This window comes from Camellia sinensis, chromosome 7, assembly GCF_055761805.1.
Source record: "Camellia sinensis isolate YWXY chromosome 7, ASM5576180v1, whole genome shotgun sequence".
Taxonomy (NCBI): domain Eukaryota; kingdom Viridiplantae; phylum Streptophyta; class Magnoliopsida; order Ericales; family Theaceae; genus Camellia; species Camellia sinensis.
Genome location: NC_138967.1, coordinates 83,893,371 through 83,911,099, shown reverse-complemented (window position 1 = coordinate 83,911,099; position 17,729 = coordinate 83,893,371). Strand labels below are relative to the sequence as shown.

General features: G+C 43.8%; 1 protein-coding gene across 1 annotated transcript; it reads right to left on the bottom strand.

The window, feature by feature from the left end:
* Positions 1-15,142: 15,142 nt before the first annotated feature.
* LOC114258330 (uncharacterized) lies at positions 15,143-15,529 on the bottom strand. The gene has a single exon (XM_028198284.2). The coding sequence runs from the start codon at positions 15,527-15,529 to the stop codon at positions 15,143-15,145; it is 387 nt and encodes a 128-aa protein (XP_028054085.2).
* Between the last annotated feature and the right edge of the window lie 2,200 nt (positions 15,530-17,729).

The following is a 17,729-nucleotide window of genomic DNA, read 5'->3' as shown; positions in this document are numbered from 1 at the left end:
AAACAAATTACAAATTTGAACAAATAAAACAAAACTCTCTTCCTTTTTTTCTTTTTCTTTTTCCTTTTTTCTACTCTTTTTTTGGTTTATTATTGTTTGGTTTTTGTTTTTTTGCCTCTTTGTTTTTTTCCTTTTTTTCTTCACTATTTTTTTTTTCCTTTCTTTTTCTGCTTCTTTGTTTGTTTGTTTGTTTGTTTTTTTGTTTTGTTTTTTTCCCTTTCTTTGTTTGCCCAGACTTGAAGCAAGGTTGAACAACACACAACACAGAAAAACCTGGATTGCACTTGGGGCTGGCCAGGTTTCAATGGAACATGGTCGGGCCCAAAAAGAGTTAGCCGGCTCACGATGGCGCTTGGGGCAGAATCGATAAAACACGACTCATGGCTGCTTAAAATATTTTGAAACCTTCATTTCACACACCCATATCCAAAAAACTTCTCCCTCTTTCTCTAGGATCCTCCTTCCTCTACATTTTGCCTCCATTCGCATTACCCAACAGTCCTTTCGAAATTTCCTTTCAAAACCCTTCTAATCCTCTACATTTTGGACCGATTAGAATTTGATTTGGTTGAGTTTTAGGTTTCTCTTGGTTTTTTTTTTTGGCTCATTCTCACTATTTTCCTTGTGATTTCCTTTACCGCCTCTTGATTTTCAACTTTTTCTTCATTTCTCTCTTCTAGGGCTTAGATTTCGGGTTTTTCACCTATTTTTCTACTTTTCTTCTATTTTCCCTCGTGGCTAGCGGTGAACTTCCCATCCCTGACCCCGTTGTTGATATTGGAGCCATTCTAGGGGGGCACATAAAAGCCGAGGACGTCGTCCTTTCCATTCCTGAGCCCCGTATTGTCTCCCTTTGCCGATAGACCTTCGATGTGGCCACCTACCAACTACGCACACATGCTTTGACCCCTGGCAGCATTATGTGATTTGAGGGTCTTATCCTTGGGATTGACGAGGACATTCTACTACGAGAGCCTGAGGAGCACTTGTCCGCCGATGCCTCCACAGTAAGTAATTTCTTCTCCTTATTTGAACACATTTGAATTCCTTTCAATATACTGTGGATACTGACAACATTCTCACACTATAGGTGACAGCCAGGAGGATTAGAGGTTACAAGTCAATTTCTGGCCCCAGGCACTGGTATGAGAGGCTCCTTGCGGAAGTCCGCACATTGGTTGATACGGCAGGCTTCAAGCCTTTCTATTTAGGACTGGTGCAGATGAGGGCTAAGCCATTACTACACGGGGCCCTAGTGGAGAGATGGTAGGGCACTACAGGCTCATTTCACTTTTCATCGATCAGAGAGCTAACTCTGACCCTATATGATTTCTTGATGCTCACCGGCCTGCGAGTTGACGGCCCAATCCTTTTTGATCTCGACATGGCGCAGTAGAGAGCTGCACAGCTTCACCTCCTTGGAGTGATATGCTGCTAGTCTCGGGATGGTGAGGTACAGTTGGTTCCTGGGGCACTTCTTCGCTCTTCAGCCAGCTACTCCGGAGGAGGTCATCCAGTACACCCGCGGGTTTCTCATGTATCTCTTCGGTACTACCCTGTTTACAAATAGGGAAAATGCCGTAGGGCTGTACATCCTGGGGGCATTGGTGGAGTAAGACTGGGGTGGTCGTACCCTGGTGTAGACACCCCATTTTTCACCGCCCTTAAGACTTGGACCCCTCAGGTTGATCACTCGATAATGAAAGTTATGCTATGTAATTGTTTAATTTCTTTAGCAATAAGAGCTTCAAAATCCCAACCTTACATCCCATTTTGGACCAAAACTATTTTGACCAAAATCATTTTAGACCTCAAAACCCTCTATTTCAAAATATTTTCAAAAATGTTTCTACGATGTTCCGAGGCTTGCATTTTGTTTAAACGTTGCACTTTTCGGTAAACTGAGCAAGGACAAAGTGGAAATAATTGAAAGAGAGGTGAACTCTTTGAAAAATATTTTAAACCTCTTATTTATAGGTTTGGATTTGAAGAAAATTGGAGGGGAGGGAAGAAAACTAGTTAGGGAAGAAGTTGGGCATCAAATCGTTAAGAGAGTACTGAGCATCCTTCACTAAATCAGGCCTATCTCTTTGTACACTTAGAATTTAGCTATGAGGCCACCACCATTGGAAAGTGGACTTCCGGGAATTCATTTTAGACCCAAGAATCTTCTAAAGCCGAGTCTAGATGAGGGAGATATGGCCGCTTGAGGTTAGGTATCAATCCGGTTAAGATAGAAATGAGCAACCTTCACTAAAATAGGCATATCTCTTTGCATATTTATAATTTAGATGTGTGACTACTACCATTGGAAATTAGACTTCTGGGGCTTCATTTTAGATTCAAGAATGACCTAAAACTGAGTCCGGGTAAAGGAGATATGCCCATTTGAAGTCAGGCTTGGAAGCAAGTTTTTGGTGGCCGATAATTCACCATTGTTGGCCGGCCAGCCACCACTTCTAGCTGATCAGCTACTAGTCTAAAATCCAGATATTTGTGCCAACTGTTTCCATAAAGCTCCAGCTATCCCTATATAGATATTTTCGACTGAGAGACTCTTTTTCTATATATAGAGGACCTCTCTTCTTTATTTCAAGGTTAGAAACATTTAGGAGTGAGAAAAATTTTAGAGCAAAAATTTTCCTCTCTCTAGCAAATTCCTACACTTTTGCTTACAAATCTTCAACCTTTCCCTGTACACTCTTAATCAAACCTTTTCATCTTTGAGCTGAGGTATTCTTGAGCCTTGTTAGAGCTCTAGAGGGTGTGTTTGCTTGATTTTGTTGCTTGGAATTGGTTTTCCTCTTCAAAGGTATAAGGCTTTGCCTTTACTTGCTTTGTCTACTCTTTTTTTTTTTGCAATTTTTCAACTGTTTTTGGGCTGTAAAAATTTTGTATTTTTGGGCTAAAACTTGGGCTCTAAGGCCATTAAAGGTTGATGGGTGGTACGCCCTTCTTTGTACCTTGTTTTGGAGGCCTTTACCCTTGTGTTTCCCATCCTTTCACTATCTCTTCTTGAGCTTTTAAACACTGATTTTCAGAGCTTTTTCATTGGCCAAAATCATGTTTTGAAGTCCAAATTTGGAGGGGTTAGCCTGCCCTCCTTGTGTCTTACTTACTAGCCTAGCTTGTGCTATGTTTTAGCATATTAATCTAGCTATTTTTGTCTTAATTTTAGCATATTTTAGGACTTATTTTAGATTGTTTTTCATGCTTATAGTGTAATTGTCCTCATAAGTTTGGTGTTCTGGGCCTTGGACACCATCTTCTTTGAGTTGATTGCATTTATTTATAGCTTTCCATACTTGTGATCACTGTTAATCATCTCTGCAACCTCCCTCCTTTCTTGGCTTTTGTTTTGCTCTGAAAGTGGTTCAAATAACTTGTTTGTCCATTTCACTTTACATTGCACTATCTTGTTCATTTCACCTTACATCACACCATCTTGTGCACTTATATCGGACTATCTTGTGCACCCTCAATTGCACTATCTTGTGCACCTACATTGTGCTATCTTGTGCGTTCACCCATATCACACTATCTTTTGCAACTTGCAACACACTATCTTGTGCACCTATATAGCATTGTCTTGTGCACTCTCTTGATCCAGGAGACCTTAAATCCTCTAAAGGTGCAATTCCTTTGGTGTTTTTCGTGCCCGAACAACTTCCGGTGGTTTGGTATAGCCACATGACTGTATTTGTAGTTAGTTCTTATGAGATCAACTGAGACAGCGAAAACTAGAGTTCGAATGGCTAAGGCCTAGAACGCAAAGGTTTGGGATTTCTGAGACTAAAGTTTGGTTTAAATACGTAGGGGTGTATCCTCGGCTTGAAATCTGTGTGGCAACCCCATAGGTTGAGGTAGCTTGTATGCGCCTCAATTCTGGATACTGAACCAACCTAGTCTGTCACCTTGTTGGAGAATAGGGAAAGTTGCGAACATAGCCAAGGAGAAAAATAGTACTTGTAGTTTGGAAGCACAAGATAGAAAAAGAAGTCTTGAAACCAAGAAAAAACGAAAGATCCCCAGCAGCATAATTATATCTATCGCACGCATCTACTACATTATCTATTGCATCCAGTACATCATTATCTATTTTATCACCTCCATCCTTTCCATATTAAGCTTAGTTTGGCATGTGCTCATACTGTGCTGAGGCTAGCATTGAGGGTGTCGACACATTTTTTGTGTTAAATGTGGTTTGTTTTGTGCCCATGCCCTTTCTAGGTAAGACGTAGTTTGGCTTATGCCCTTATTCATTGCATCCACTGCATCGTACTTTGTTTTGTTGCATTCAGCATTTAGGATAATTATCTTTCCCTAGTAGATCATTCCTCACTTGTATCATACCACCCAATTACTTGTACACTTTCTCTTTCTACAAAAAACATAGTTTTGCATGTGTTCGCACCTTTTTCACGTTAAGACATGGTTCTGTTATGTGTAAGCATCCATGCTGCACCGAGGCCAGTATTGAGGATGTAGTTACTTAGCCTGTGTTAGGCGTCGTTTAGTTATGCCCACTTCTTTTCTATATAAAACGTAGTTTGATTTTGCATCTCCATCCCTTTATGGTATTTGTGTAGTTTTGCACTGCTTGTGGTTTGATTATTTCATTACATTGTATATCATTGTATTTTTTTGTTGCATTGTGCATCATTTGCATCTTGCCCCTGAACTACACTGGTTTGATTCCTTGCAATGGGATACGTAGGCAACCCTCGGGTACAACCAACTGCATTTGCATTTTGTTTGTTTGCCCAAGTCTTACAGCCTTGTCAAAATGGGTCACCTTCGGGCTTTGACATTCACTCATGTCATTTCATGACTTCGAGCTCTGTCAAAGAGGGGCAACTGTAGACACCCCATTTTTTACCGTCCTTAAAACTTGGGTGCCTCAGGTTGATCACTCGATGATGAAAGTTATGTTGGGCAAATGTTCAATTTCTTCAGCAAAAAGAGCTTCTAAATCCCAACTTATGGAGAAGTGGTTTGGAAATACTCTTGGATCCTAAAGAACGTTCTTGATCCTCTAATTGCCACCTGAAAAGGGGGTTAACACTCTGGTCGTAGGTGCCGGAATTAGCACTCTGACAGATAAGTTAGTATATGTCTCTCGTTTGCTTGTGTCTTAAGTTTCTTGGGTTTGTTCTCACATACCTCTCTTTGGTCGATGTTTCTCTATTTATATTCGATTTTGGGCCCTAGTGTCGAGCCCACTCTTAATCCATTACATGATTGCTCATTCGGCCCTTCTGTCGTATGCCAATTCCCACTCAGCTTTTTGTTCAACTGGTTCTATGGCCGATTAATCTATTCGGCTTTGGGATCATCCAGGATGGAGCCGAATAAAATATATATCCTAATTTTCTTCAGATTATATTCGGCTTTCCTGCATGTACGGATATTCGGCTCCCACAATTGCCCCCCAAACATCTTACTAACACCAGTTAGTCGGCATATTTGGTTTCGAACGTGAAAAGTCAAAAAATACGACGGTTAACCTCATTCCAACATAAGTGTCAGAACTCCTACGCTTTTTAGGCATCATTACAATTTCTTGCCCCTTCGTACACTTCCTTCATTTAATGCGGTTTGAAACTATGTTGTCCCTTCGAATGTATGTTTTTTGAATATGCAAAACTTCTAGTTTGCCTTTCAGAATTCCTCCTTCATTTCGTGACCTCTGCAACTTCCTCTCGTTTCTCATTGTCTTCTCCGCTTCTTGTAAGTTCTCTTCTCTTTTATTTCGAATCGCATTTCCTTGTTTGTTTTTAGTTTAGCATACTCCCTAAACAGGCTAGGATGGCAAAACATTTGAAAGCCCTTCTTTCTGGGATCGAGTTTCGGGTTTTCGATGCCATTTTTCCATTCCTAACGACCTCCATCTGTCACTCGTGGCAGAGAGCACAATAGATATGGAAAGGACTGATAAAAGTACAATCATCTTTCCTCTCCTATCAATTGTTGAGGGCCGAGTCCGTTTCCCTCTTCACCCATTTTTAAGGGCCGTCCTTTGCCACTAGGGTCTAATCCCTTCTCAACCTAATATAAATTTTTTGCGAATCATAATGGAAATTGTAGAGTTGAACCAACGCCTTAGGATCAATCTTGGTATCCCTACTATTCAACATTGTTATGCCTTGGCCAAATCTTCCAGCCGGCAGGGGCGCTACTTTCTCGGGGCTAAGGACACTAACCATCAATTGGTGACTATGTTTGCCAGCTCTGGCAACCATGTTGACTCATGGTCGTTGTCCGAGGCAACTGAGAGTTCGGCGAGGGCAAAGATCGCCTAAATCCTATGCCTAGATGAAAAGGTGAACCAAGTGGCCGTATAGTTCCTTATGTGTATTTGCTATATATTTACACGGCTTACCTTCCATGCACTTATCATTTTATTTATACAGGCAACGATTTGAAGAAATTTCTGGTTTCAGCTGATGACGCTGTACTTGCGGAAATCAAAACCGCACTCCAGTTCTTTGGCCGTCCAAACCTCTAAAAGCAAGGGAGGGTGGCCCACATACTTCTGAGATACGAGCCAACTTACTCTACGTTTTCAGCCGCAGATAACATTCTGATTCCAAGGGGTGAACAGCAGCTCACGACCCTTATCTTCTCCAACTTCAAAAACCTCAGGCAGATTGGTCTGGAAGCTTCTGATTCGGAGCAGGCGGACGAACAAGTAGTCGAAGAAGTCACTGAGCAGCCCAATTAGTCCACCTTGGAAGCCAAAGAAGTTGACGAGGCTCTAAATTTGGCTTTCGAGGAAGCCGGCCTTAATCCATCCAACCCTCCATCCACTTTAGGCCGAGTGGACGTCTCCTTTGAAGATATTTTTACCAACTTAGGGGACCTTCCCAGCGCATATCCTGAGAACATGGCTAGGGAGTCGCTCACACAAATGGCCAGGGGGAAAAATGCCGAACGGATGGCCTCCCGGAGGAGAGTCAAGATCACCCGATCTGAACCTCCCCCCTGTTGCCATGACTGAGTCTTCTCTGCCTGTTACTGTGGAAGAAATGACTCAGATTGAAACGGCCGAAATGAAGTAAATTGTAGAACAAGGGGATCGAGAGGCTGAGTAGAAGGGGAAAAAACATCCCGCCGAGCACGAAGCCGACTCTGCGAAAAACCTAACCGACAAACGGCTGCGTACAAAGGAGTCGGACTTGGTTGTGTCATTCATCATTCAACCAAGGATAAAGAATTTGTCGATTGATTCTGATGCATCGGCTGTGAAAGATCCGGCTGTGGCCATGAGCATGGCATCTTCAATTTCCCTGTCGGTTGACAGAGTAGCTTTTAAGGCGGAGCCAGATTTGCTATCAGTAGCATTAGCCGCTTAATCAGCTATATTGGTACATGACTTAAGCCTTATCTGCAGTCTTCCGCCTATATTTTTTATTTTTATTTTTAACTCAATTCCTTGTTTTGCAGACGGTGGGCAGGATAGCTGAGATTGTCCACCGTCAACATGATGCTATTGAACAAATCAGCTTTCTTAAAGCCAAAGTTGAAAATGAAAAGAGCAAGGCCGTGGAGGCCTCTCTAAGAGCCCAGTCTGAGGCGGTGAAAGCAGCAGAAGAATGTGCGAGAGCCGACGCCGAGGCAGAAAAGGCGAAGAGTTCCGACCAACTCAGGTTGGTTGCCGAAGAGAGGGCAAACGCGAGCGAAGACGCACTCAAGTTAGCCAAGGAAGTGATTGTCAAACTGGAAGCCGATTTGGAAGAATCGAAGAAGGCAAAGGAAATAGCCGACTTCAAGATTTCCAAAGCGTTCCAAGCTGGAAAGGACGCCGCCTTGGAGAACTACGTGGAGGAAATACCCAAGTTCAAGAATCGGGGCTTCAAACACGATTGGCTCAAAGCCCTCACTGCCGCTAATATGACATTGGCACTGCCGGTTCCATATGACTAGGTGGACGTTGAGCCACTGGAGTCTGACCCTGAAGATTGACTAGGGTGATATTTTGATTTTTGTTAGGCATCTTCCGTGCATTGTTTTTGTAGATTTTGGTTAGTACATTTTTGTTTATTTACTTCGGTTAGAAGTTAAATGCAAGGTAATTTTCATGTGTAAAATGACTACTATCTGTACGCAATTTATTAATGAAAATTTCTTTTTCCTTTCTGTCTGCTGCATGTGCGAGTTAACAATTTAGTTGGATGTAAGATCATAAGATGAGTAAATTAAACATCCGATAAAATAACTGCGTATTTTTGTGATTTAGCCGAATAAATTAATGAATCTGCCTTTGCACCAACTATTGAATGAACTGGACCGCTGAATATCGGTGGTTCATGGACAAGTTGGGGCACAACTTAGCGGTGCAAAGCCTTGAAATTTAGCCGATTAGATTAACGAATCTGCCCTTGCCCCAGCTAATGAATGAACTGGAACACCGAATATCGGTGGCTCGTGGATTGGCTGGGGCACAACTTAGCGGCGCAAGGCCTTGAAATTTAGTCGATTAGATCAATGAATCTACTCTTGCCCCAGCTAATGAATGAACTGGAACGCCGAATATCGGTGGTTCATGGATTGGCTGGGGCACGTCAACTCAAGCTCATGAGATGAGTAAATTAAACATCCAATAAAATAATTGCATATCTTTACGATTTAGCCGAATAAATTAATGAATCTGCCTTTGCCCCAGCTAATGAATGGACTAGAACGCTGAATATCGGTGGTTCATGGATTGACTAGGGAACGTTAACTTATTGGCGCAAGGCATTGAAATTTAGCCGATTAGATTAACGAATCTACCCTTGCCCCAGCTAATGCATGAACTGGAACGCCGAATATCGGTGCGTAGAGCATTGATGAGATTGCCTCGGGAGTGCTACACCCGTAATGAATAAATGGGGTGTGCGCTGCGTGTGCAAAGGTGCCATTGTTGCGTTCAAATCTAATAAATTGGGAAAGGAAAAAAGCAGTGTGGACGACTGTGGATGGCAAGAAAACTATTCTTCAATAGCAGAGGGGAGGGTAGGACACTGGTGGAACTGGACGCAGAGATGAATCGAGGTGGCAAGCCTACGCGCACAGAGAGTAGGATATCGGGGGAGCGTGTGAGGCGCCATTCCCCACGTCGTCGAAGTAGGTCACCCAAAACAGAAAAACAGTAATGAGGTAACTCCCTCCGTTCGAGAGGAGAAACCAGTGGGTCACCACGCCCGTTAAGTTTTTCGGTCTTTGTTAGGAACAAACCGACGACAGACGTGGATTCGATTATCTATGACCCAAATGTAGCAGTCGAGTTCACTCGACAGATTTTTTTGCCAGAAGTTCAGCAGTCCATGGTCTACCAGGCTGATTATGAAGTTTTTCGAGAGGGCGTCCATGGAGTAGTAAAGGGTTTGTATACCTCCTATGAAATCGGCATGCGTCTTCGTGTCGCGGGAAGAGAGATAAAGCAAAAAGACGCTTGCATTCGTAGCTTGCAAGCCCACGCGGTGAAGGCTAAAAGTGAGCCGAAGAAAGCTAACACCTCTGAGACTCAGTTGGCGAATCAAGTGAATCTGATTGTCGCGGAATAAGTAAATTGGTGAATTTTGGATCACGCTATTGCCAACCGAGAAACGGCGAGTATGTTCGCTATAGAAGCTGTGAAGACCAGGTCCTATGAAAAAGGCTTTCATGACGAATGAAAAATTGGAATAGAAAGGAAAAACTAGCCGAGGAAGTCTATCGATGCGAAAATTGCGGATTTAAGCATGGATGGATCAAGGCTCTCCAAGCCGCAGGCGTTGATCTAGCGTCACCTCTGTATCAAAGTTATACTTTTTCGTTCGAAGCTTTCGAGGTCGAGAAGACTGATGACGAGAATGGAGCCAAATAATTTTTATGTACTTTGTTCCATTTTTATGTAAAGCATGTATTCACGATCTATTTAATAAAACATTTTATTTTGAATGTCTATATGTTTTTTCAGTCAATGCTTGTAAATTAGGTTATGACCATCTACAACTTTATGTCAATCGCGTTAGCGCTTGTCAATCGCAATATCCACAAAAGGAGCCCTAAATTCAGAGGTTTATTCAGCTCAAATATGTCGTTCACACACGGGGCGCCGCATTCGGAGGCTTTTGTGTTGGCCTAACGCGATTTCTACGAAGGGCGTTCTGAATTCGGAGGCTTATTCGGCTCAAACGTGTCATTAACAGATGGGGCTCCGAATTTAGAGGCTTTTTGTGTTGGCCAATCACGATTTCCACGAAAGGCGCTCCAAATTCGGAGACTTATTCGGCCCAAACATGTCATTCACGGATGGGGCTCCGAATTCGGAGGCTTTTTGTGTTGGCCAATCGTGATTTCCACAAAGGACGCTCAGAATTCAGAGACTTATTCGGCCCAAACGTGTCATTGACGGATGGGGCTTCAAATTCGAAGGCTTTTTGTGTTGGTAAATCGTGGTTCATGAAGGGCACTCCGAATTCGAAGGCTTATTCGACCCTAGAGTGTCATTGACGGATGGGGCTCCAAATTCGAAGGCTTTTTGTGTTGGCCAATTGTGATTTCCACGAAGGACACTACGAATTCGGAGGCTTATTCGGCCCAAACGTGTCATTCACGGATGGGGCTCCAAATTTGGAGGCTTTTTGTGTTGCCCAATCGTGATTTTCACGAAGGACGCTCCGAATTTGGAGGTTTTTATGCTGGCCAATCGTGATTTCCACGAAGGGCGCTCCAAATTCGGAGGCTTATTCAGCCCAAACATGTCATTCCCAGATGGGGCTCCAAATTTGAAGGCTTTTTGGGTTGGCCAATCGTGATTCATGAAGGGCTCTCCGAATTCGAAGGCTTATTTGGTCCAAACGTGTCATTAACGGATGGGGCTCCAAATTCGGAGGCTTTTTGTGTTCGCCAATCATGACTTTCACGAAGGGCGCTCCGAATTCAGAGACTTATTTGGCCCAAATGTGTCATTGACGGATGGGGCTCCGAATTTGGAGCCTTTTTGTGTTGGCCAATCGTGGTTCACGAAGGGCACTCCGAATTCAGAGGCTTATTCGGCCCAAATGTGTCATTGACAGATGGGGCTTTGAATTCGAAGGCTTTTTGTGTTGGCCAATCGTGATTTCCACGAAGGGCGCTTCGAATTCAAAGGCTTATTCAGCCCAAACGTGTCATTCATGGATGGGGCTCTGAATTTGGAGGCTTTTTGTGTTGGCCAATCGTGATTTTCACGAAGGGCGCTCCGAATTCGGTGGCTTTTTTGTGTTGGCCAATCGTGATTCACGAAGGGCGCTCTGAATTCGGAGGCTTATTTGGCCCAAACGTGTCATTAACAGATGGGGCTCCGAATTCGGAGGCTTTTTTACAACCATAACTCACTAGGCAGGAAAGAAAAAACGTATTATTGAAAGAAGAAAGATGTACACGGCGTAAATTCAAAAAAGTTGTCGTGTCGTACAAATTAGCTTAATGGTAAAATTTGCGCAAGTGTGTGGAATTCCATGGATGCGGCAAACTTCTTCCATCCATGCCTTTGAGCCGATATGCCCCTGTCCCCGCGATTGAGTCAATTTGATAGGGGTCGTCCTAGTTAGGACCCAATTTTTTGTCAGTGGTATTCCTAGCAGTGGAAAGCACTTTCTAGAGGACCAATTCTCTTGGTGTATAACGGCGTAGCTGAACACGTTGATTATACGATTTAGCGAGTTGTTGCTGGTACCGTGCCATGGAAGCAAGGGCACGGTCTTGGCGTTCTTCAATCAAAGTCAAGTCCAAGGCCAACATCATGTCATTTCGGCCCATGTCAAAAACCTGCGATTTCAAGGTTGGAAGGCCGATCTCCAGGGGGATGATTGCCTGGGTTTCGAAGCACAGAGTAAACGGTGTTTCCCCAGTGGATCGCCTCAGAGTAGTGCGATGAGCCCACAACACACCGGGCAACTCATCGACCCATCAACCTTTAGCTTTCTCCAGCCTTTTCTTGATGCCGTCCAAAATAACCTTGTTGGTGGCCTTCGCTTGATCGTTCCTTTGGGGATAAGCCAGCGAGGAAAAGTAGGGCCGGATACCATAAGTGTTGCACAATTCTTGATACACGCCACAATCAAACTGGGTACCGTTGTCTAAAACAAGCGCTCGTGGTATGTTGAATCTCGTTATGATGTTTTTCCATACAAAACGCTTAACGTCGAAATCTTGAACATGTGTTAGTGCCTTCGCTTCGACCCATTTTTCAAAATAATCCGTCACAACAATTAAGAATCGCCTATTGCCTGGGGCCCGTGGTAATGGTCCAACGATATCAAGCCTCCATTGAGCGAACGACCAAGGACTAGTGATAGAGTTTAACTCCTCGGCAGGCTGATGAGTTAAGGGGGAAAACTTCTAGCATTGCTCACATTTCTTGACATAATACATGGCATCGGTTTGCATGGTCAGCCAATAGTACCCCTGCGTCACGGCTCGATGAGGCAGAGAACATCCGCTCAAATGGGCACCACAACTGCTTTCATGCATTTCAGACAAAAGTTCCATGACTTTATCCAGGTGAACACATTCTATGTATGGCCCAGAGAGAGATTTTTTGTTGAGCTTCCCCTACGGATCCAAATAGTATCGGAGGGCTTTGTTTCGTAGTTTGTGTGCTTCTTTTTTATCCATCAGGAGCTGTTCTGAAGATAAGAATGTGGCGATAGGGTCCATCCAGCTTGGACCCAGTTCGATAACGTTGATTTGAACTAATTCTGAAGAGGCAATGCTCGGCTCAGGGACGAACCCAACTTCGATTGTCCGCTTAATTTCTGAGTTGATGGCAAAGGCTAAGCAAGCCAGGGAGTCTGCATGCGTGTTCTGATCTCGAGTTATTTGATTCAGTTCATGGTGATCAAATTTTGCAAGCAAAGAAATCCCCGTTTTCATATAGGCTGCCATGCGGTCATTTTTGGCTGCATATTCCCCTTTTAATTAGTTGATTACTAGCTTTGAGTCATAGAAAACAAGCAGACTCCACGCATCGAGGTGGAGTGCATTCCGTAGGCCAATTAACAGTGCTTCATATTCGGCCTCGTTGTTCAATGTATCGAAGTCTAGTTTGACGGCCTGTTCGATTATTGCCCTTTTGGGGGTCATGATTACTACGCCAGCCCCACTGCCACGCTGGTTGGATGATCCATCGCAATATATCTGCCAAACGTCGCCGGCATACATTCTCTAATTGGGCTTGGTTTGCACTTGATCAAACTTAAAGTCGGTGAGGGATCCTATGAATTCGACTACAAAGTCGGCGAGCACTTGCCCCGATGCTCTAGGTAAAAACTGGATATCATATTGGCTGAGTTCCCGAGCCCATTTCAAAATGCGCCCCGATGCTTCTGCGCTACGGAGCGCTAACCGGGGGGGATAGTCTGTTAGTACCCCAATGGTATGCCCCTGAAAGTAATGCATCTGTTTTCTTGCAACCATGACAAAGGCAAGGATAAGTTTTTCCAATGGAAGGTAACGTGTTTCGGCGTCAGCCATTGCTTTGCTCACATAGTAAATTGGTCGCTGCTCCCCAAGTTCTTATCTTAACAATACAACGCTAACCGCCCGATCGGATATCACCAAATACAAAATGAGGGGATCGCCTGCCGCAGGTGTTGCCAAGAGTGGTACTGATCGGAGATAAGACTCCAAGCCGTCCAAAGTGACTTGGCATTCAGGGGTCCATTCAAATGCTCTACCTTGCTGAAGTGTGTGGAAGAATTATCGGTAACGATCTGTGGAACAGCTAATAAACCTGTTGAGTGCGGTGACCATTCCCATCAGCTTTTGAACCTCTTTGACTGACTGAGGGGAGCCAAGCTCTAGAATTTCCATTATTTGTCTCAGGTTGGCTTCAATTCCGCGGTTGTTAACAGTGTAGCCAAGGAATTTGCTGGATCCGATACCGAATACACACTTCGAGGCGTTCAATTTCGTCTTGTACTTTCGAAGGATGATAAATGTCTCTGCCAAATCGGCTAGATGAGAGTGCTTTTCCTTAGATTTGACCACCATATCATCGATGTATACTTCCATGGTACGGCCGAGTTGTTCCTTAAACATGGCAGTCACTAGTCTTTGATAAGTTGCCCCCACATTCTTCAACCCAAAAGGCATGACCTTGTAGCAATAGGCTCCTCTTGGGGTGAGGAATGCGGTTTTTTCTTGATCCTCCGGATGCATGGCAATTTGATGATAGCCCCTATAGGCATCCAAGAAGATCATGCATTGATGATGTGCCGTTGCGTCTACGAGTTGGTCTATTCTGGGCAAAGGAAAACAATCCTTGGGACAAGCTTTGTTTAAGTCTGTGAAATCCACACAAACACGCCAAGAGCCATTCTTCTTCTTTACAACCACAGTATTGGAAGATAGGTTACTTCGCGAATCGCCCTGACGTCAAGTAACCGATCTACTTCTTCAACAATGGCCGAAGTATGCTCTGCGGCTGACCGCCGACTTCTTTGAATAATTGGCTTACATTTCGAATCAACGTTTAAGCAGTGTTCTGACACAGATGGAGCCACTCCTGGAATCTCATATGGGGACCATGCAAACACATCAATATGGCCGAGTAACAAGGGTACTAACTCTTGCTTTTCAACTTTATCCAAGGAAGCGCCGATCATGAAGAACCTATCAGGACTTCCGTTAATTTCGACCCAATCCAGGGCTTCAGTTGCCTTTTCACTTGGGATCCTCCCAACGTCTTCGAGGCTCTCCCTATCTGGTACCTCAATTGAATGTACTTCCAGCTCCCTTAGCCTCTTCATAACAAGAAAATAGCATGCCTATGCCGATTTCTGAGAGTCGTGAATTTGTTTGATACCGCACTTAGTTGGAAAACGAAGCAGTTGATGGTAGGTTCTTGGCACGGCTTCCATTGTATGTAACCAAGTTCTGTCGATGATGAGATTATACGGTGAGCCAAGCTTGACAACCAAAAATTCTACATCTACTGATCTGGTGCTGGCCCGTACTGGTAGCGTGATTTTGCATAAAGGATACTCCGAGTTAGCATTGAAGCCGAATAACGTGTAATCAGTCGGAGACAGGTCCGAATCGGTGACGTAAAGTTTGACGAAAGTTTTGTAATACTTTATTTCTGAAGTGCTACCCTGGTCAATGAGAACACGCTCAATGGTGAATCTGTTTATGCTAGCTTAATGACGAGGGGATTGGTGTGGGGATGAGTTACTCCAACTAAGTCACTATCATCGAAACTAATCCTTCCAATGTCATGGGGTCGTTTTGCCGTCGTCATTGGGCTATGGGGGCTAGATTGCAACTGAATTGTATGCACCTCAGATGACGCCGACAAGCTGTATATCCTATGAATTACACCAAGATGAGGTGACTCCGGCCATAGAGCTATTGTATTTGCTGAATTATTCTTTCGGACGTGTTGTGTAAGGCGGCCGTCTTGCACCAATGCTTCCAGGTGATCCTTTAATGCATAACAATTATCGGTGTCGTGACCGTAGTCTTTATGATACTCACACCGTTTATCCCGTCTTCTCGCATCGGGAGGTCCCGTCATCTTGAGCGGCCACTTGAAGAACGAAAGGTGTTGAATTTTTGATAGAATCTTACTAATCGGCTATGTTAGCTCCTTGTATTTCTTGCCTGAGCGCCTTGTGCACCTACTATCCACTTGATACTGTTCATTAGCTTGTTGTGAACATTGGTAGTTTGATCGGCGCGAGTCACGCATTTTATCTCGTTTAGCTTGATTTCACCGCTTGGGGCTTGTTGATGGCACAACACTAATCGGCTATACAATTCCTAATATGGCCATCTCATCGGCTTTACGTCCAGCTTTGACCCGTAGCGCATCGTCTTCCACTTTGCAATATTCTTCAACCTTTTTCATTAACGTCTAGACGGTCTTGGGGGGCCGTCTAGTTAATGAACTGTAGAGGGGACTATCAAGATGCAATCCCATCTTAAAGGCAGTGATGGCTATGGAGTCATTGGAAGCATCATCTACCAAATTAAAGCACTCCCAATAGCGAGCCGAATATTCACGAAGAGTTTCTTCCAGTTTAATTTGCATGGCCCAGAGAGAATCGGCTTGCTTCGACTAGACGTCATTAGTGATGAATCTCACCCTGAATGACTTTTGGAGTTGGTGGAAGCTCTTAATCGATGCCGACTCTAGTTTGTAATACCACCTCACGGCCAGTGGTCCCAGACTGCTTGGAAATATTCGACACATGAGGGCTTCGCCGTTAACATGGGGCGTGATCGCTTGCTTATAATGACGAATGTGATCAATGGGGTCCGATTTTCCGTCGTATAGGGTGAACGACTATGCCTTGAACTTTTTGGGTAGCACAGCCCTTGCAATTCGTCGCACGAAAGAGTCGTGTTTATCTTCCTCATCCGAATCATCGCTTCTCCCCCGTTTATGCCGTACATATGGACTTCCTTCAAATGAGCTAGATACCTCAACGCATCCTTTGTTTCTGGGCTCCAGGGATGATGAGCCAGAATCATTGTAATTATCGCATTTTCGGAGTCGACGTCGTCAACCATCCTTCTTTCCAAAAGATCGACCCTGGTCTTAGCATGCGGCCTGCTGGCGTAGGTGCTCATTCTCAACCATCATGTTCTCCAACCGCTGCTCATTTGCTTGATCCATAATTGTCTACATTGTCTCATGCATTGAAGTTGAGGGTGTGGTCTGAGCTATTGAGTCGAAATTTAAGGCCCGTCGTATGCCGATGTTCTCCAGTCAAAGCATGTCTCTTGGCGTAGTTTCGTCAGCGATTATCGAAGGATCTTCTGTTACACCCACCATGGATGTACTTGAGTATTCCCACAGACGGTGCCAATTGTAGAGAAGTGGTTTGGAAATGCTCTTGGATCTTGAAGGACGTTCATGATCCTCTGATTGCCACTTGAAAAAGGGGTTAACACTCCGGTCGTGGGTGCCAGAATTAGCACTCCGACGGACAAGTTAGTATATGTCTCTCGTTTTCTTGTGTCTTAAGTTTCTTGGGTCTATTCTCACATACCTCTCTTTGGTTGATGTTCCTCTATTTATATTACTTTTTGGGCCCTAGAGTCGGGGCCACTCTTAATCCATCGCATGATTGCTCATTCGCCCCTTCTATCGTATACCAATTCCCACTCGGCTTTTTGTTCAACTGGTTCTATGGCCGATTAATCTATTCGGCTTCGGGAACATCCAGGACAGAGCCGAATAAAATATATATCTTGATTTTCTTCAGATTATATTAGACTTTTCGGCATGTACAGATATTCAGCTCCACACAACCTTACACCCCATTTTGGACCAAAACAATTTTGACCAAAATCATTTTAGACCTCAAAACCCTCTCCTTCAAAATATTTTCGAAAATGTTTCTACGATGTTCTAAGGCTTGCATTTCATTTAAACGTTGCCCTTTTCGGTATACCGAGCAAGGACAAAATGGAAATAAATGGAAGAGAGTTGAACTCATTGAAAAATATTTTAAACCTCTTATTTATAGGTTTGGAGTTGAAGAAAATTGGAGGGGAGGGAAGAAAACTAGTTGGGGAAGAAGTTAGGCGTCAAACTGTTAAGAGAGAACTAAGTAGCCTTCACTAAATTAGGCCTATCTCTTTTTACACTTAGACTTTAGCTATGAGGCCACCACCATTGGAAAGTAGACTTTTGGGGCTTCATTTTAAACTGAAGCATCTCCTCAAGCCAAGTCCGGATGAGGGATATCTGACCGTTTGAAGTTAGG